The 20710-nt window shown below is 30.1% G+C and overlaps 2 protein-coding genes and 1 pseudogene across 2 annotated transcripts; all 3 read right to left on the reverse strand.

Annotated features, from left to right (window-relative positions):
* Positions 1-3309: 3309 nt before the first annotated feature.
* LOC129909407 (probable serine/threonine-protein kinase DDB_G0280133) lies at positions 3310-9298 on the reverse strand (annotated as a pseudogene).
* A 5297-nt stretch (positions 9299-14595) lies between these two features.
* Positions 14596-16331, reverse strand: LOC129910869 (pupal cuticle protein Edg-78E-like). Its single transcript, XM_055988456.1, has 2 exons — positions 15917-16331; positions 14596-14996 (listed from the first exon to the last, which is right to left on the reverse strand). The coding sequence occupies exons 1-2, from the start codon at positions 15929-15931 to the stop codon at positions 14604-14606; spliced, it is 408 nt and encodes a 135-aa protein (XP_055844431.1). The 5' UTR covers positions 15932-16331; the 3' UTR covers positions 14596-14603.
* A 2033-nt stretch (positions 16332-18364) lies between these two features.
* LOC129909408 (larval cuticle protein 4-like) lies at positions 18365-18819 on the reverse strand. The gene is made up of 2 exons (XM_055986494.1): positions 18808-18819; positions 18365-18748 (listed from the first exon to the last, which is right to left on the reverse strand). Exons 1-2 carry the CDS (start codon positions 18817-18819, stop codon positions 18365-18367), a joined length of 396 nt encoding a protein of 131 aa, XP_055842469.1.
* Between the last annotated feature and the right edge of the window lie 1891 nt (positions 18820-20710).

A 20710-nucleotide genomic window follows, 5' to 3' on the forward strand; every position in this document is an offset into this window, starting at 1 on the left:
CTTCTTTTTTCAAAAAAAAAATTATTTTTTGACGTTTTGTTTTTGACATTGGAGAGGAGGGTTTTTTTTTTGTGTTGTTCTGGAAAATTTTTGTCATCATGGATAGGACAGGGATGGTATATATTAGAGCGACATCTATGTGTGAAGGATTGTAGTGGGTACAGTTCGAATAGAAATCATTTATTTATTTAAATTTTAAATGGCACTTGAGGATGTATTTATAGGAATTTTTTGAAAATACCCATTTTTGAGGGAAGGGGTTAAAATTGATTTTTTTTTTCTCGAAAATCCGAAAAAATGAATTTGTATTGCAAATAATTCAGCAACCAAACCTCCAAGAAACTTTTGGTTTTCAGCTGTAAATAGAGCTTAAAGAGACCTTTGCCTTTCTTTTGATGTCTCACTCGATGGATTTGGAAGAATTTTTGATTTTTTCTCGAAAATCCGAAAAAAATAAATTGTTAATTTTATTATTAAAACAGATAGAACTGTTTATTGTGAACTCGTATCTGTAAACCAAAACTTGTTTGGAGATTTAGATCCGAAAATATCTGCTTCCGAATGTAAGAAAAAAAAAAGATTATATTTAGGGATGGGCTTAACTGCTACTTTTGGATAACTGTTACTACCTGTTATTGCTACTTTCCAATAACAGGTATAAATACCTGTTACTGAAATAACAGTTAGTAATACAATTTTCACTAAAGAACGAGAGTGCAATCTCATTATTTTGAGAATGATATTTAATAAGAGCAGAAAATTATCTATAATTGTGGCAATTTAAGTAGTTATAAAATGCGTATCTTAAGCCTTAACTACATTGGCTCAAAAAGTGAAAAAGTACAAAAGTGAAAATTTTCAAACGCATTTTTGTATGGTTTTTCGGGCTAGAAAATTAAAACAAATTATGCAGAAAGCTTATTTTTTTGTCCAAAAATCAATTTTTAAACTCTTTTTTACAACAAAATTCCGGTAGAGAGAAAAAAAATATTTTCACTTTTGTACTTTTTCAAAAAGTGGTGAATGTAGTTAAGCCTTTATGCAAAATATAACTAAAACCTGAAGTTATTTTTTTTTTCTGTAATTATAATGAAACCATTAATTATGGATATCCAAAATTACAGGTATAGAAATATTTCTTACAGTAACAGGTATTGGGGAAAACGACGAAATTTTGGTATTAATTTTACATTTTCTCATTTTTCGTATGTAAAATTATACCAAAAATAACAGGTATAGAAATATTTCTTACAGTAACAGGTATTGGGGAAAACGACGAAATTTTGGTATTAATTTTACATTTTCTCATTTTTCGTTTGTGTTTTTAACAGATTATTTGCCTGAACTAAAAGTATCAAAGATGAATTTTATCAAATGTAACAGGTATTATAAATTCCTTGATAATTTTGAGTAAGGAGATAATTTTGATCCCAATAACAGGTATTATAGAAGCGTTTGTGTTTTTAACAGATTATTTGCCTGAACTGAAAGTATCAAAGATGAATTTTATCAAAAGTAACAGGTATTATAAATTCCTTGATAATTTTGACTAAGCAGATAATTTTGATCCGAGTAACAGGTATTACAGATTATTACCGATAAAAATAATTTTTTGTGTAGGATAAGAGAAAGTTGTTTAGATAATAAGTAGGTATTTTTCATTTTATTAACCTTCTTATTACCGAAAATTTTCTTGGATTGCAAAAAAAAAATAATTTAATTTAAATTTATTTTAAATACTGAAAATATTAACTGTTATTTCAGTAACAGGTATGAGTTGTTGTTATTGCTACTTTCCAATACCTGTTATTCAATACCTGTTACTGAAATATCGGCCCATCCCTAATTATATTAAGATTGCAAATAATTCAGCAACCAGGCCTCCAAGAAACTCTTGGTTTTCAGCAGTGAATAGACCTTATAGAGACCTTTCGTTTGATGTCTCGCTATATGTATTTGGAGGAATTTTTTGAAAATGCCCATTTTTTAGACAAGGGGTTAACCTTGATTTTTTCTCGAAAATCCGAGCAAAATAAATTTTTAATGTTATCATTAAAACAGATAGAACTGTTCATTGTGAACTCGTATCTGTAAACCAAAACTTGTTTGGAGATTTTGATCCGAAAATATCTGCTTTCGAATGTAAGAAAAAAAAAATACATTTTAAGATTGCAAATATTTCAGCAACCAGACCTCCAAGAAACTTTTGGTTTTCGGCTATGAATATAGCTTGAACATAGCCGTATTTAGGGGGGGGGGGGGGGTTTGGGTGTTTAACCCCCCCCGAAATTTTTTTTCAGAAAATCAAAAGATACCTATATTATAAACATATACAAGTCTAATATATGCAGCACTAAATGATTTGTTTTTGTATTTTAGTGATTTGATTACCTATATGAAAATCTCCCTTAAAATCACTACCAATTTTGCATCGTTGCAGAAGCTGTCGATGAAGTTTGTATAAAGGAAAACAAAAAATGTTTGGTCCATTACAAAGAGTTTATATCTATTTGACCATTTCCTTAAGCACTATGTTAACACCTTAAAATGCTCTTTTAAGAACCCTTTAAATACCACAAGTACTTATGCAGGGTTTTTGGTGAGACTAAACTATGCTTTTTCAAAGGGTTTCGGTGGCCGAACTCGAATCCAAAGACGGACTTATTCGATCACATCTCGTTTTTGAAATATTACCCTTAAATCTATTTAAATCTTTCAGACATCTTTTCTACTGTCCGAGATATCTTCAGTTGCTTATTACACACTTTTGTTCTATGTTAACCTTAAATCCAGTATGTAAGCGAAAAAAAATGTATCGATTTATTAAGAGACTGTAGTACCTACAACGCTCGGAAATAACCTCGAAAACTGGTAAAAAGCGGGATTTTCGATTTTCTAACTTCGGATTCGAGCTCAGCCTATAGAAAAGTATACCCTGGTTTCTGTAACAAAAACCTAGTTGACCAGTGTAATTAGCTCATGTCAAACAACTTGGATTATTTAAAATTTTGGTTTTTTAGTATTGCTAATTTCATTTAGAACTCAATAGATAGAATGTACCTGTCAATTTTCTGCTACAAAATTTCAGTGCAAGATTTTTCAATGTTTTATATATTAAATTGTACGAAATAATTTTTTGTTATAAAGCCTTAGAATGGTTAAAATTTGTTTCTTAAAAAAAATTTTCTTGCTCGCTAACGCTCGCAATTTATATCACCCAAAACTTATCACTCTTTGTACCTACAAAACTAAAGATGCCGCTGAATATTCGGCCATTTTTAAATTCATTTACCGTAAGCAGGGCTTTTTTAAACTTTTAACTACGAATTCCTCTCCTAAAAAATACTTAAAAAGGATATTGGCAAATTTTTCGCTTCTATACAGTTCAAATGACTATCGACTGCAGTTACATATAGTTGATACAATGTATTGTGATTTCATTTTTTGGAAAAAATAAAAATGCAGTTTTATTGCAATTGCTTGGAATATTATGTTTGAGAAGTTTACGGCTCGTTAGAGCCGTTTTAGAGTTATTTGATATAACTTGAAAAATTTGTATGGGGAGTACACTTTCTAAGCGATATATAAAAAAACCAACTTTCAGAATTCCATAAAAATCATTTGTACCTACCAAATTTGAAAAAAATCTGTCCACCCGTTTAGGCTGAAGAAATGTGTACAGATGGACGCACATACATTTTTCGGAGTTCTCCATCATCGTAATATGCGTTTGTTAGTAGCTCGTTTGGCAGTCAATTAGTTCTCTTGAGAATCACATTGGACTTCATAGCGAAATGCTTTTAGAAAATTGCTTGTGAAGTTGAAGAAGAATATGACCGTGGTTCCCATTGTTCCTAATATTAGGTTTACTGAAAAAAGAATATGTAGGAAATTGTGTATTCTTCAACATTTGTTTCAGACTTAAGTCAAAATTGTGGATCATAGAGAAAAGGACTAAAGTTGAAGAAAATAAAATATCCTCATAAATGCTTGACAATGCTTTGGGTTAACTCCGATTAAGCCGAATTTATTTTGTAAGTGCCAAGAGAGAAGTGCAATCCATTCTATAGTTATGTAAAAATAATGCGAAATAGATATAATTTTTGTAAACTATAGGCTGTATCTTAAAATTATGACCATTAAACTGAAAAATATGTTGGGTGCAGAGTCATTAAAAGCTGCCAAAAACCACTAAGCTATCGAAGGGAAGCTGCAAATTTTTTCATTCAAGTAAAATTCAAGTAAATTTTTTCATTAAATCGCATTAAAAATAACAAGACTTTTATTACTAATAAAAACTCATTTCAGATTTAAATAACCAATTAATAAAAGTCTTAATTTAATCTTTTATTCAAAAGAAGATTAATTTAACGATCGTTGATTTAACTTGCATTCACACGTAATCAACATAGTAAATATTTTACTCAACGTTAAATAAAATGAGATTTTTACCAAAAGAATAACAAAAACATTTTAGTACAAAACAAATCTTTTAATTTTAGTTCTATCATAAATTAATTAAAATTGTATCGCCTCTGGTATTGTTAAATAACTACCTATGTTTAAACTGGAGCTGGTGGAGGTGTTGGCAAATGATCGCCCATTGGTTGAAATCCATTCTCATCAGCAGTGTAGGTTAAAGAAATAGGTTGTCCTTCAGGACTGGTGTATTGTGATGATCCACTAGCAGATTGACCTCCAGTGCCAGATTCTTGGTAACTTATTCCATTTGATGTTTGAAAATCATAGTTGTAAGTGCCATCTGGATTGACTTGCATGTTTTGGCCGGAAATTGTGGCATCACCATCAGTTACAACTTGTGCAGTGGCCACGTAATAACTGGCAGCAAGAATAACTGCAATCAAACACTACAACAGAAGAAACATTTAAAATTTTAATAAGTAAAATTGGTATAGAATTCTAGAGATAATCTAGATTTATTGGACAAATTCCACAACATTAAAAATATTGGAGCAAAATTTTAAACGAAATAGTAAAATGTTAAAGTCATTTTAGTATTTACTTAGTCAAAAAAGCAGAATTATTTTAAACTTAGTAAATTACTAAAATGGTTTTAGGATTTTACTCAATCGTTTAAAATTTTGCGCCATTATTATTTAATCCTTATGGTCAATAGTGAAGTGTTTTTTAAGAAATCAAATCAATTATAAAAATAACTTACAATTTTAAACATTCTGAAAGATTTGGTGCAACTTGAGATTTGAGATGTTGTTCCTTGATGGCTTAAAGAAGCTTTAATGATTTCAATCTGAATGGGTATCGATTTTATATCAAAGATTTGGCAAATTAAATATTCCAAGTCACCCAGATTCATTTTTGGCATTTCATTTTTATGCGAAATATGCATAATACATTGACACTTTTTTGTATCTAATGGTTTTAAGATGTCTCTGCATTGCAGAGAAGTTGACGACGAAGATTGGTCATTTTTGATAAACAAAACAAATAAAAATTAACCCCATTCAAAAGTACATAATTTATCAAAAGTAGGGTCTAATGTTTTTTGCATCGATTTTATTTCTTATATTTCATTGACGTTTTATCTTTAGTTTTACTTTTGATAAGCAAACTCGTTCACTGAATTATATATATATATATAGTTGCGTTGCACTTTGTTTAATCTGGGAATTAAACTCGTTTTTTAATGGAAATACATTTATGTAAATTAATGAATGTAGTTTTCGATACTTATTAGCATTTCGAATAAAATTTGATTTCATTATAATGATTATGATTACTTATGAGTAAGTTGAAAAAAAACGAGCTTAATTAAATATTGGAGCATTCAATAAGGACTTCACAACTTTTTTCTTAAATAAATCGAATATCATTTGAGATATCTCGGGCATTTCGCCGGAATCGACCTGTATCTCTGGTTCAATATTAACTCATTGCTCTTCTAAAGACCGACGCACGCCGACGAATTTTTAAATATTTGTTATAACTTAGAAGTTTATTTAAAATTGACTAATCTTGACCTATTACAAATTGGTTTCCTTTAAAAAAAATTTTCGACGTTTTAATCAAAACCAACTTACGATAGTAGAGAATTCTGGTCTGTTCGTCATCGTCGTTTCGCGCGTCGATTTATCTGTGCGTCTGAAACATGAAGCTGCAGCATGGAAAAAAACATTAATTTTAGGATTTTCGAGAAAAAAATCAAGTTTAGCATCCTCCAAATCCATCAAGTAAGACATCAAAAGGTCTCTTTAAGCTCTATTCATAGCTGAAAACCAAAAGGTTCCTGGAGGTCTGGTTGCTGAGTTGTTTGCAATCGAATTTTTTTTTTTTTTTTCATTCATTCGGAAGCAGATATTTTCTGATCAAAATCTCCAAACACATATGAGTTCATAATAACCAGGCCTATCTATTAATGCAAAAAAATTACAAATTTATTTTTTTCGGATTTTCGAGAAAAAATCAAGGTTAACCCCTTGCCTAAAAATTGGGCAGTTTTAAAAACTCCTCCAAATCCATCGAGTGAGACATCAAAAGAAAGATCTCTTTAAGCTCTATTCATAGCTGAAAACCAAAAGGTTCTTGGAGGCCTAGTTGCTGAATTATTGCTATCGAAATATATATTTTTTTTTCTTTCATTCGGAAGCAGATATTTTCGGATCATAATCTCCAAACAAATTTTGGTTTACAAATACGAGTTCATAATAAACAGGCCTATCTATTAATGCAAAAAAATTAAAAATTTTTTTTTCGGATTTTCGAGAAAAAATCAAGGTTTACCCCTTGCCTAAAAATTGGGCAGTTTAAAAAATTCCTCCAAATCCATCGAGTGAGACATCAAAAGAAAGATCTCTTTAAGCTCTATTCATAGCTGAAAACCAAAAGTTTCTTGGAGGCCCGGTTGCTGAATTATTTGCAATCTAAATATGTGTTTAATTTTTTTCTTACATTCGGAAGCAGATATTTTCGGATCAAAATCTCCAAACAAGTTTTGGTTTACAAATACGAGTTCATAATAAACAGGCCTATCTATAAATGAAAACAAATTACAAATTTTTTTTTTTTCGGATTTTGAAGAAAAAATCAAGGTTAACCTTGTCTAAAAATTGGTCTGTTTCAAAAAATTCCTCCAAATCCATCGCTAGCTGAAAACCAAAAGTTTCTTGAGGTCTGGTTGCTGAACCTGTTCAGTGAATCTTTTACTGATCGCTTAAAAAGTTATGCGTTAAAATTTTTTTTTGCTTAAAAACATTTTAATTCAAAACTCAATTTTCAATTTTAGGTTTTACATATACATTGATCTTATAACTTAAAAATCAATAACATTCTAGCTTCATAAATTAGTCCAAGTCCTGTCTAGAATCGTCTTTGGTGATGGTAAATCGGTTGCTCATAATGCTGCTGATGTTGTTCTTCGTGATAATACTGCTGCTCGTGATGAGGCTGTTCATGATGTTGTTGCTCATGGTGACTTTGCTCATGATGAGGCTCCTCATGATGAGACTGCTCATGATATGACTGCTCATGATGTGACTGCTCATGGTGGTGCTGCTGGTATTTAGTTTGATCCTCATGTGGTGGATGGGTACGAATATATTCCAAAGCACGCTGAATATAATATGGAATTGGTGGTGGAGTTGGTAAATGATCACCTTGCGGTTGGAATCCATTCTCATCGGCTGTGTAGGTCAAATGAATCAGCTGGCCATCTGGACTCGTATATTGTGATGCTCCACTGACAGAATGACCTCCAACACCAGATTCCTGAGCAGCTATTCCATTGGTTGTATCAAAATGATAACTGTAACTGCCATCTGGATTGATTTCACTCTCTTGATTGTTAATCTGGGCTTCAGCTTCAGTAGCTGCAGCAGAATAACTGCAAGCAAGGACAGCGGCAACCGTGAACTATAAAAGAGAAGATATTCAAAATTTGTATAAGAAAAAATGAAGGATTCAAGAAATGATCCAAAATATTAATAATCTTCACCACTCCCTGTTTTATGGTTAAATTCCAAAAACAAAACACAAAAATTTATGACTTAATCCTCGAGGTCATTAGTGGAGGTGTATTCCAGGAATAACAAAAAAAAAAAACTTACAATTTTGAACATTCTGACAAAGAGTATAAAAGAGACTTGGACTGATGTTGGTTGTGAAACTTGAGATGTTGTTCCTTGGGAGCTTAGAGAAGTTTTAATGGTTTTGACCTGAATGTGCTCGATTTTATACCCAAGATTTGGCAAAAATGTAATATTCGTCGATTGCCGAGAGATACTCCCAGACACATTATTTGCCTTTTCATTTTCATTCAGAAGATGCATAATAATACATTATAGCATTGTGTATCTAAAAGATTTCTTTACATTTCTTGCCATCGCATATTGAGAAGATATTTTTAATGTGACGGTAATGATGACGACGAAGATTGGGTATTTTTTGAGGGTCGCTTAAAACAAAACAAATAAAAGAATTAAAGAACTCCATTCAAAGGTATGTCCGAAGTAGGGTTTGGATCTTTTTCGTAGCAATTTTGTTTCTTAGATAATTATCATTTACCTTGGGGATTAACCAACTTGTCGCCGGCTTTGATATGGTTCTCTTTTTTTATCCTCGAAATAAATTCGGTTGAGGATGGAAACAAATTAATTTATTTTCTGGTTCCCATTAGAATATCGATTAGGATTTTTGGTTTAATATATATAGTTACTTTACGGAATCGGACCTAATACCTACATACAATTTTTTATTTTAAAATGTGATAAAAAGGTGAAATAATTTCAACAAAAAGTGAAAAGAGGTAAAATGGGTAGTGAGGAAGGGGTTATAAATTTATATCAAGGGGCACGGTAGTGCCCAGCCAAGTTCTCTAGCTTCTAGCATCTTTGGCACTACACCCTTATTTACAGGAAACAACTCAGGCCATTTTTAACTCCCCTCTAACTTCTATACCATAGATTCCAGAAATTTCAAACTTACTTCATTTGTTGAGCTGGTCAAAAATAAACTCCTCACAAAATTTCAGCTACTTACGATGAGTAGTTTCGGAGATTTAGCGGAGCGATTTTCTTCAAACTTGGAAGTTAACAGACTTGTGTGGTTCCCTAGAGGACAAATTGAAATTTTTTAAGGACTCAAACTAACAGTACCTGTCATATTGCGGAAATAGCTCTAATGATTTTGATTAAAATTTGTGTGTGTAGTGTAACACATAAAAGATTCCTTTAGAACTAAAAAAAATATTTTATTTATGAATTTCTCGTAAACGACGAAACAGATTTTGACCAAAATTTTTATACAGAAACGTTAAGACAATCATTATATAAAAAGATTTAAATTGTTCAAAACAACACATTTTTGGATTTTTAAAAAATAATTCAAATTTTTTTTTTGAAAAATCAATTTTTTGAAAACTGGTTGATGAACTTTATCGAAATTTCATTTTTATGTGTTGAATAATATTTTCTTAAAAGTGGCATACCACCTTTTTTTGAAAAATGTTAGAACATTTTTATATTGTAGGTAGGTACCTATAAAAAATTATTTTTTTTTTAAAAGACTCCAACGATTTTCAAAATTTCGTTCCTAAAAATTCCTTTTTATGGAATAAATCAAATGGGTTTGTGAAAAAGATCATTTAAACGGTGTTTAATTAATTACAGAAAAACATATTTTTTTTTTTTTACACTTTTTACGAATTTCCTTATATAGTTAAAATTTTCCTTAGAATGCTGTTAGAATTATGGACACAATTTTATAAACAAGAAGTATGATTCAAACAGTTCATTATGATGTACATAAGCTTAAAAAAAAAAACTATATCTTCTTAAGAATATAAAGCTTAACAGAGCGATCCCTATGTACCTACATATTTTTTTAACTTATTTAATGACCATGAAAAATAAACATTTTTATCGCAAATCGAATCACATTTAGCTTCTTACAAAAATATTTCTTGAAAATATTTTGCATCATTTCGTTACTTATAATAGTCATACGATTTACGATCATGCGATGATTTTCGTACAGATTCAGTCTACATGTAGATAAATTAATGGTCTTCCAAAATAATTTATTGTTTCTTCAAGAAAAGGGAATCACCTCACACACCTTTTTGATTATGAAGAATTAAATTAAACGATGCTCACCGAAAAATAAAAGAAATTAAGACAAAAAATTGATTTATTCGCTATAACTGCTATAGCTGTTTTTTTTTTGTAATCAAATTCAAGGTTTATTTTAGCTATGATTTGCCTGTATTGAAAGAGATTTAGAGATGAGAACAATTTGATGGAACATATTCGAATCAAAGATCTATTATCTTTGAGAATGTTATAAGTTCAAGTCTTTATTTTGAACTTTTTTGTTTTTTAAAAAACTTTTTCTAAAAGTATGAGTCATTAGTATCTCTAGCCTACTTTTATAATTAATTAGATCAGGACATTCGACTTATTTCAATTAATTTATCACAAAATCGATTAATTTAACTAAACTGTAGGTAATAATCATAGATCAAATTAGATCTAAAACTACTTCGAAAAACGTAGGTATTTCATGAGATATTCAGATAATATTATAATGCTCCAACTCGAATTGGGTCTTGATGACTAATTGGCATAACTGAAAGGTTAACAAAGTCCATTTCACCGCAGAATATAATGTACCTAACAATGAAAATCGCACATTGTTAAATCTATCGAAAGTGATGACAGTTAGTGTTGCAAACATTTGAAAGTAACAATTATTGTTGTTGATTGATATACCTACTTATCGTTAACTTAATGTCATTTAATTAAATAAGATAACTTTCAAGTTCAGATTTCAACAGTTAGTTGAATCTGTTACTAATTATACAAGTGGAGCATTTTTATTAGATGCTGTATCATGTCTCACAGGTGATTGGCAGAAAAGTACACCGCTCTTTTTACTTGCGATATAGGTACTATAGGGCAAGTTTAGGATTCGTAAAAAAAATCGAACTCGAGATAACAATTTTACATGACATTACGATGATGGAGAATGCCAAAAAAGTGGGCCCGGCAATTCTGTCTGTCTGTCTGTCTGTATATACCTCAAGCTACAGCCTAAACGAGTGAAGTGATTTTCTTCAAACTTGGTAGTTAGCAGTTTTTGGTGATTCCCTAGAGAGGAAATTGAAATTTTTTTTTATTACCAAAACTAACGGTACCTGCCATATAACGGAAATAGAAATGTTAATTTATTTCAAAAACGGCTCTAACGATTTTGATTAAAATTTATGTGTGGTATAACACATAAGAGCCAACTTTTGAAATAAAAAAAATATTTTTTGTACCGTTATTAACGGTACCTCTCATAGAACGTTTTTTTTGGTTTCTGAATATCTCGTACAAAATTAACCCGATATCAACGAAAATTTTTATGCAAAAGCGTTTAGATAAAGGTAATACTAAAATTTTCAAAAAGTGCATTTTTGGATTTTTAAAAAATATTTCAAAATTTTTTTTTGAAAATTCAATTTATTGAAAACGGGTTGGTGAAAAATTTTGAAATTTCGTTTTTATGTGTAAATTAATTATTTCTTTAAAATGGCATACCAACTTTTTTTTGAAAAATATTAGAAATTTTTTATATATGAAAAATAATTTTTTTTTTTTAAAAAGGCTCTAACGATTTTGGAAATTTTTTTTCTAAAAATACCTTTTTATGCAAGTAATAAAATGGCGTACTTGGTTTTTTGTAAAACATAATTTAAAACGGTGTTTTTTGAATAAAAAGCTTTAATATTAGAGTTACTTTTAGCATAAGAGCAAGTACGTGCGACCCCAGTCGTGCATTTTATTTTGCTTTTGTTTTGTATTTTAATTTTGAATAAATTACCGAATGTCATACAACTTTGCAAAAATATGCTAATTTTGCATGGTTATTCATGAGATTCACTTATTTGATACAGTAATTTGCTCTTTTTTATGTTTTGAATTCGTGTGTCATTCTGTCATAATGTATCATAAATCACCGGAATTGAGTTAAATAGCGTAGAGATTAGTGTTATGAAGCGGTTTTTGTTGGTTTAGATGTCTTCCCGTTTATGAAACCAGTTTAACATGACATTTTCAGATTTTGGGTAAAATATGATTGTTTTTAATACTTTAAAGAGAAGTGCAGCTTTTTGATCATTATAAATATTTTAGATAAATAGTATAAATTGTACATTTCAAGACCACTTGATTGTTTTTAAATATTTTTAACCTTAAGATATTTATATTGTATATAATAAGAAAGGAGACACGAGACAGCATCAGATGCATTAATAGATGCTGTCTGCTTTACCTATTTGGTCAAAAATTGAAGAGTTTTTTTTTTTAATAAGTTGATCAGAATGTTATTTGAGATCGATCAATTTTAGTTACATTCAGCATTCATTGACTGAATAAGTGCACTGAGTTTTTTTTTTATTGATTTTTGAAGAATGAAACCAGTTTAAAGAAAAAAATCGTGTTTCTTATAAAAAAAAATACTTCAAAAACGGCTATTAACTTAATATAACTTAAACTTAAAATAAAAGAACAAAAAAAGCTTCAGTTAAAATTTCAAAGCATTCTATTAAGTGGTTTTCATAATGGGTTTCCGCCAAGTTTGAAAAAAAGTGCGTTAAAAGTTATGCATGAGTGCACAAACGATTTGGGGCTGATAAATTAAAAAAAAAGCAGCATTTCTCTCTTTTAAATTATTAAATATCCATGAAAGTTATATTAATGGCCAGAAAATGGTTTAGAAAGATCAGCAAAATTATCAAGACAAATAAAAAAAAAAATTAACAAAAAATATTCCACATACGCCATAGTGAACCTTTAAATTTAAAATTTAAAAATTAATTTATTTGAGATTTTTAACTGTTTTCAAAGCATTAAAAAAATAACGTTACACTATAACTGTTTATTTAAACCAAGAAAAACGGATGGAGTGTCGAACTTATAGCCTTATAGAGTATGAAAAATATAGAACTTTGCCAAAAGATCTTCATGTTTTCATTCTTCTTCAACTCTGTCACACACGTGAAATGACAAAACAATACATAAAATAATATGAATATACAAAAAAAAACAAAATAAGATTTAGGAGAATGAATTCCAAAAATTCTTTGTTGTAGATACATACACAAAATTAAATGACATACTCTGTATGTAGGTTAAAACGATTTCAAAAGGTGTTTTCATAATTTTTAAAAACGGCTTTTTACATTTTTCAAAAAGTATATAATACATAAAATTAAACTAAAATTAATCTATTGAATGTTAAAACAAAAACTTTACCACTCTTAACAAATTTAACTATAAGGGCAAATTCATGCGACCCAGTGGTACCTACATTTTGTTTGAATAAGGTACAATTACTATATACAAAATTAATTTTACTCAAAGTTTTACTTATAGTCGGGTTTATTCCAAATTTTTACTCGTATGCCGGATACTGGAGACGGCCGCAAATAGGCAACTCTACCTTAGGTACTATACCTATATCAAGTTATGCATTCGTACAAAAAAAAGTTGACATAACATTTTTCCATGACATTACGATGATAGTGAATGCCAAAAAAGTGGGCCCCGGAAGTCCGTCTCTCAGTCTGTCTGTCTGTATACGAAGCTACAGCCTAAACTTATGGACCGATTAACATCAAACTTGGTATGTAGCGTTTCTTGGCGGTTATCCAGAGGAGTTTTTGGAATTAATTTTAAATCGTTATTAACGGTACCTGCCATAGAACCGTTTTTTTTAAATCCGATTTACTCCGAAACTACTTATTTGATTTCAACGAAACTTTTTTTAATAGCATTTATATAATTTTTATATAAGCCAAAAATAAAATTTTGAAAACATTTATTTTTGGATTTAAAAACTGAAAATGCATACTTGTTTTGGAGGGAAATTCAATTTCAGATGCTGTTTTATTATTTTGAAAAACAATTTTTAAAAAATTTTTTTTTTTATTTTTGCTTTATATACCTACCTAAAATAATAACATTTTCTAAATTTCTATATAAGAAGTCCTAAAAATTTTAGCAACTTCAACCCTAAGAGCAAGTTTGTGTGACTCAGTCGTGTATTTTATTTTTCTGGTCAACATAAAATGGTCATGGCCAATACAATTGAAAGGTGATAGGGTTGCCACCCAGTATTTGTGTTTCATGAAGTTTTCAAAACAAAGTAGGCTTTTCTATTCTGTAGGGAAGACTATGCGTCAAATCTAAAAGTTCAAATTTTTGGCACAGTTGTTTATATGGCCCAATGAACATTCTAGCATTCGCAACTTTATAAAAAAATGCGAAAATTGTCAAAATATACCAGAATGTTCCAGTGTTCTGTGATTTTAGTCCTCAAAGAATCATTTTTTGAGGAAAATGATGTATGTATGTATTCAGCATCTGCTTCTCTAAGCTCCATTGAACTTAAAAATTCCAGTTACAAGAAATTGTTTACGAGAAACTTGAGTGCGCACAGTGCAGCTCTTAATTATATTTATTTCATTATTAAAATGCAACTTAATACAACTAGATTAAAAAAATTAACTCACATATTTTTTAAATAAATTTAAAGACCGAAAGTTCTATAACATGCAATTGGTAATAATAAGAGTATTTCACAACTTATGCAGATTTTGGTTCCTCTGGTGGTGGATGGGCTTGAATGTATTCCAATGCCTTTTGGATTTGTTCTGGAACTGGTGGCGAAGTTGGTAGATGTGAGCCAGAAGGTTGATAACCATTTTCATCGGCAGTATAGGTTAATTGAATTTGTTCTCCATCTGGGGATTGATATTGTACAGCTCCTTGTACAGTTCCGTTGGCAGTACCAGATTCTTGAATATTAATACCATTTGACGTTTCGAATTGATATCCAAATGAACCATCAGGATGAATTTGATCAGTATAGTTTTTCACTTCTGCAGTTGCATCACTAGATGGTGCTGCAGCAGCAGCTGATGGAGATGGAGCTGGTGGTGCAGCACATGACACAGATAATAAAGTAACAAAAGTTATCTAAAATTGTGAAACAATGGATTTATTATTAAAAGAAAATTAAAATGTTTGTTTAGTCTATTCAACCGATATACTCACAAACTTAAACATATTGTTGAATTTGTACGAGCCTCTAAAGTTCTTCGAATTGAATTGAACTGTGTCAGTTATAAGTGTGATATTTTGCTTTTATACAAATAGTTATTTGAACGAGTATGAGCTGACTATAACTTTTTATTGTACTAATTTTTAAACGAATTAACACCTCAAATTGAAAGACCTTGACGATTAAACTTTTTTGTCAATTATTTTGTTTTTCTATGGAAATCAATTTATCACGTTAAAGAAGATTTGTGCAATTTTTGGTTGTTGATTAGGTATACAGGGTGTTCCTGTTCATGTTGTGGTGCATAGTGCTTAAAAAAATTAGTTGTCTGTAAAATCAGTTTACGGACGATAATTGTACGTCATAATGTAAACAGGTTGTGTGCTTTAAATGATTTAAAAACTTTTTTTTTTGTCAACTTTCTTGAAAAAAACATAAACTTATAAAATAACTAGCTGACCCGGCGGACTTCGTTCCACCTTTTCTAGTATTTATTTCCAATTTTTGTCATCTCTCCAAAGCCGTAATTCAATCTTGTCGATGCAACATTCGAAATAAGATAATTTGCGTAATTTTCTCATTTGGGCTCTAGTGAAAACGGGCTATTAAACAGCTTATATCTTGAGTTCTATTGATCGCAAGATTGATTTCTTCAAGCTGAGGATAAATGACAGAGCCTAAGTGCTTCTATTCAGAAAGTGAATTTTTTGTTTTAATTAATCATCTTGATTGGAAAACTCGCGTTATTTAACCCACCGAAAACCAAATAAATCCGCGATTTAAAGCTGCTAGACTTTTGAATTCGTTAATAAATCCCATAAGGCTATATACTCACATTTCTGTTATACATCCGCTCCCAAAATCTGCTCTGGACTCTTAGACTATATTGTTTTTGCCAAAGATACCAAAGATCAATTTCACATTCGCTTTCCCAGTTGACACCAAAGAATTCCAATTAACAAAACTGACCAAATCAACCACCAACTAATAACAAAATTTGTCAAATTAAACCGGAAAAAATACGCGCCTACTTGAGTATTGAGTCTGCCTGATGCGGGCTGTACAAAGTCATGTTGTCTTGAGCAGGGCTATACCCTTCCCCGTTTTCCACTAAATGTGATTTATTTGACATCACAATGATCAAACATTCATATTTTTCGACAGAAAAAAGAAAAAAAAAACATATACAAAATGTTTCACAATAATAAAACACTTTGATTTTCAACAAAAAATTGCGATTAAAAAACATTGGTAGGTCTTAGAATGTTTAAAATTTAGAATTATATGCATTTTTCAATGGTGAATTGTAAAAAAATTAAAAAAAAAATGTTTTCTCAGAAATAAAAAAAAAAGTTTATGGTGGACCAACCTTACCATTTATGTGTATGAAAAATAGATGTTGGCCGATTCTCAACCCTACCCGATATGTGTACAAAATTTCATATAAATCGGTCCAGCCGTTCCGAAGGAGTTTGATAACAAACACTGCGACACGAGATTTTTATATATTAGATAATACCATCTCATAGTATAATATTTAAGCTAAATATTAAGAACTTGTTTATATCTGTTTGTTTACATTACAAAAAAAAATCGAAAAAAAATACCTTTTTCCCATTTATCTTTTCGTCAAATATTTTATATATTTTATAAATTATGCCATCTAAAAGCCCAACATTTTTTCTAGAGAATACGTTTTTTAAAAATTATAATAATCGTATATCATGAAAAAGTACAACATTTTGTCAATGTTTTTACGTAACAACCTACTTAGAATTTTATGTTATCTGAAAGCTTATTATTTCAGCTAGAAAAATTTGTCACAATCATGTCTGTACGACATCTACAAAAAGAGGTAGGTAAATTTATTTGAATGCTAGATTTTTTAAAATTTTATATTACAACCAACAATACATTTTATATCATCGAGAAACTTATCATTTCGGCTTTAATTAGGTATCTCAATCATCTGTACAACACCTACAAAACATTCTTTTAAAGTCTATCATGTCAAAATGTAAAACTGAGATTACTGGTGGTTGGCCATCGGAAAACGATCTCAACAGGTGTTTCGTGGTAATTTTGAACTTTTTTAATTCAAGATTTTGCATTTTATAGTGCATGCACCTTTATGTGTGATATATCAAATAAAAGGTTTTAATATTTACTTCCTATGTTAAGTCAAATTTCTATTTGTTCTAGGAAAAAGATATATAAAAAATAAATATAAAATAAATAAAGAACATTTTTTTTACCGATATCTCAAAATTGTGAATAAGAAAATTTAATCTTTTTCTGCTTATTATCTATCTTCCCTATAAATTTAAGCCAAAATGTATTAAAATGAAAAGATATTAATAAAAAACGGTTGAAAACGGTAAAAAAATTTGGGAGAAAAAGTTGTTTCCCGATTTTTTTCGCTCAAAAATCACTTAGGGATCCAATTTGTTCACACGTATGCAAATCAGTAAAGCTTATAAGTACCTACTGTTAGTTCAAGATTTTTTGGATGCTTTGAAAAAATTCCAAAAAGTACCAAAAAATCAAAAAAAAATTGTTTTTTTTTTCTTCAAAAAATCATATTTCAAAATCTAGTACATTAGAAAAAAAAATTCGTTTAAGACATTATTTTTTTTATTTAATTCAAGCTGAAGTAAAAAATGTTCTCTTCGCATAATAAACACTTTTTTGAAGCCTTACCTCCTGTTTTTGTTTAAGAAAGATTTTTTTTTAACACAAAAACATTCTCGTAACAAATGTATCTATCGATTAAAACTCTCAACGACTTTTTTGTTCCATCTCATTTTACCCCTCAGGATATAACCATTCCAATGAGACATGTCTCATCGAGTATATTTCATGTGACATGTCTCAATTGAGATATCTTATCGGACATATCTCATGAGATATGTTTCATCGGAAATGTGTCATGAGACATGTCGCATAAGAAGTGTATCATGAACCATGTTGAATGTTAATGCAAGTAATGGTAGTTTTTTCTCTTTTTTGTGTCCAATCTCCAAAAGACTCGCTTAAAAATTAGCTCAATGAGTCATTGATAGATTAAAAACTATTAAAAATAAAACAAATTTCTTCTTCTTTCATTTTACGGTTAACATTTTGCTAACCGTAAAGTTCAGTCTAATTTGGATTTCTTATGCATAAACTATTGTGTTAGGTACTTAGACAAATCGGTTATCCTTGTTTAAGATTAATACTTCAAACTATTGATTTTAAACTTAACAATTCAGCAGCATTAACAACACTTAACTGCTTAATTTGCTTATTGATTATGTTGTAGTCTATACTCCCTATCGGCTTGTTCTTCGGGTGTTGGATGAGCTTGAATGTATTCAATAGCTTTAAGGATTTCCTCTGGAATTGGTGGTGGTGTTGGCAAATGCGAACCTTGTGGATGGAATCCATTCTCATCAGCTGTATAAGCTAATTGAATTTCTTCGCCTTCTGGTGAAATATGACGGAAACCTCCAGTAGCATATTGTCCTCCAACGCCAGATTCCTGTACAGCTACACCATTGCTAAGTTCATATTCGTGTCCATAAGTACCATCGGGATTGACTTGATTAGCTTCACGGGTAACATAAGGTTCTTCTTCATGATGCTGAGGGAAAGCCAAACTGACTCCCAATAGTACAGCAATAATCACCTGTTATCATACAACAATAAGTTCAAGAAAATACTCATAAATGTAATATCTTCACTTACAAACTTGAACATTTTTCCGTTTCTGGGTGATGACCTAACTCTTTGACCTGACAAAATAAACTGATGCTTTAAACTCGACAATCAAATCTTTTTATACACCTTCCCAAATAAAAAATCTAAAGACACCAACATACAATGCATCATTTCAACACTTTCAACTTTGCATAAATTAACAATGAAAATTATAGAGAAGAAACCTTAAGAAAAAAAGATCAAACTTACTGCTCCAAAAATAATACCTCAAACGGATCACCTCTACTGGGTTATGTTTCGTATGAAAAATTGACCAATTGAAGAAAGGTAGAAGGTCATCTATAAAACATATAGTAATCTAAGCTAGCAACCGCAAAAAAAATGTATGTATTCCATGTTATAACAGTCATTACAACAAGAGTAAACGTTTTTAAACAGAAGACATGAATATCAAGTGATGATTGATTGATAAGTTGATTGCTTAAAAATAATAATAAATGTGGACAGGCCTATAATGTCTCAAAATTAAAGATGAAAGATAGACACTTCTGGAGGAGAGTTTAAAATGTGTGCCATTTGACATTGAACTTGTGTGATAACTGACCCAGAAATTGAGAGACAAAGATCACACTGAAATGCAAAAGTTTATGTCAGTAAGTTTCAAGTTCGGAAAAAGGTGACTTGTTAAAAATAAGTTAATGATCTTTTAATTTGGGTCAGATTGAATTCTTTCATTTGATTAAGATATAAAGTTAAGTTGACAGTTTTTTTTTTTAAGACAAGTCTCTTAAAGGTGTATAGGTACGGTGACCATATTTCCAGAAGTAAAACCCGGGACACATACAAAATTTTTCGGATGGTTTTGAAAATATTGATTTTTTAAAAACATAAAAATAAATAAAAATTGAAATTTTTTAAATCGCGTTTTCATAATTTTTGCTCCATTTTGATATAAAGATTTCTTAAATAATTTTATGGGAGCATTTTCGTTGAAATCATTTAAGTCGTATACAAAATAAAGGAAGCGTTTTTATACTTAATAAGTACCTACTGTTAATCACTTCTAAAAAAAATATTTTTTCAATCAAAATCGTGAGAGCTATTTTTTAACATTTTGATTTTATTTAAAATGGTTTTAAATTGTATAATCTTTAAATAAACTTCTAACATGTCCTTAAAATTTTTGAAATTTAGCTGAAATTAATAGACAACGTGGGTTCTTAACTCTTCTGTTCTTTATTCGAAAAAACTTTTCCTGATGGAGCTTTTTAACCTGGCAAATAAAAACTGGAGTTAAATACCTAATTGGTGACAAATTTTAAAAACTAAAGCCTAGTCTAGAGGCGAATTGAAAATTATAAAACGAGCTCAACGAAATCCTAAAAGAAAATTTTACTTTTCATTGCACATTACGTAGCTTAACCAACGAAATTCTTACCTGTGCAAGAATAATTGGAGAGTTTTTAATCGTTTGTCACTCATACTTAACGGTGCAGGTAATTTTTCTTGCTCCAAAAGAGTTTTTTTTTTACTTTGGGAGACTCAGAAAAATTTTCGTTTTGCTTCGGCAGCAAACTAGGCTTGACGCTTTTATACGAAAAAATTAGAAAAATTTTTAATTTGCAACCACTGTTTATCTTGTTTTTCGTACACAGTTTTTAAAATTTTGAATGAAAAAATCAGAGAATTTGCAAATACGGGACAATCACGGGACAAACTACAAAATACGGGACACTTACACGTCCCGGGTTTCTTAAATAAAAACCCGGGACAAGCTGTAAAAATACGGGACAGTCCCGGGTAAACCGGGACGGATGGTCACCGTATGTATAGGCACTAGCTGTCAAAAAATGTGTAGGAATTTTTTAATTAGCCTATCAAACCTAAAGCCAAAGTCGTAAATCATTTCTTCACTTTTTTTTTAATTCCT

This window comes from Episyrphus balteatus, chromosome 2, assembly GCF_945859705.1.
Source record: "Episyrphus balteatus chromosome 2, idEpiBalt1.1, whole genome shotgun sequence".
In the NCBI taxonomy this organism is placed as follows: Eukaryota; Metazoa; Arthropoda; class Insecta; order Diptera; family Syrphidae; genus Episyrphus; species Episyrphus balteatus.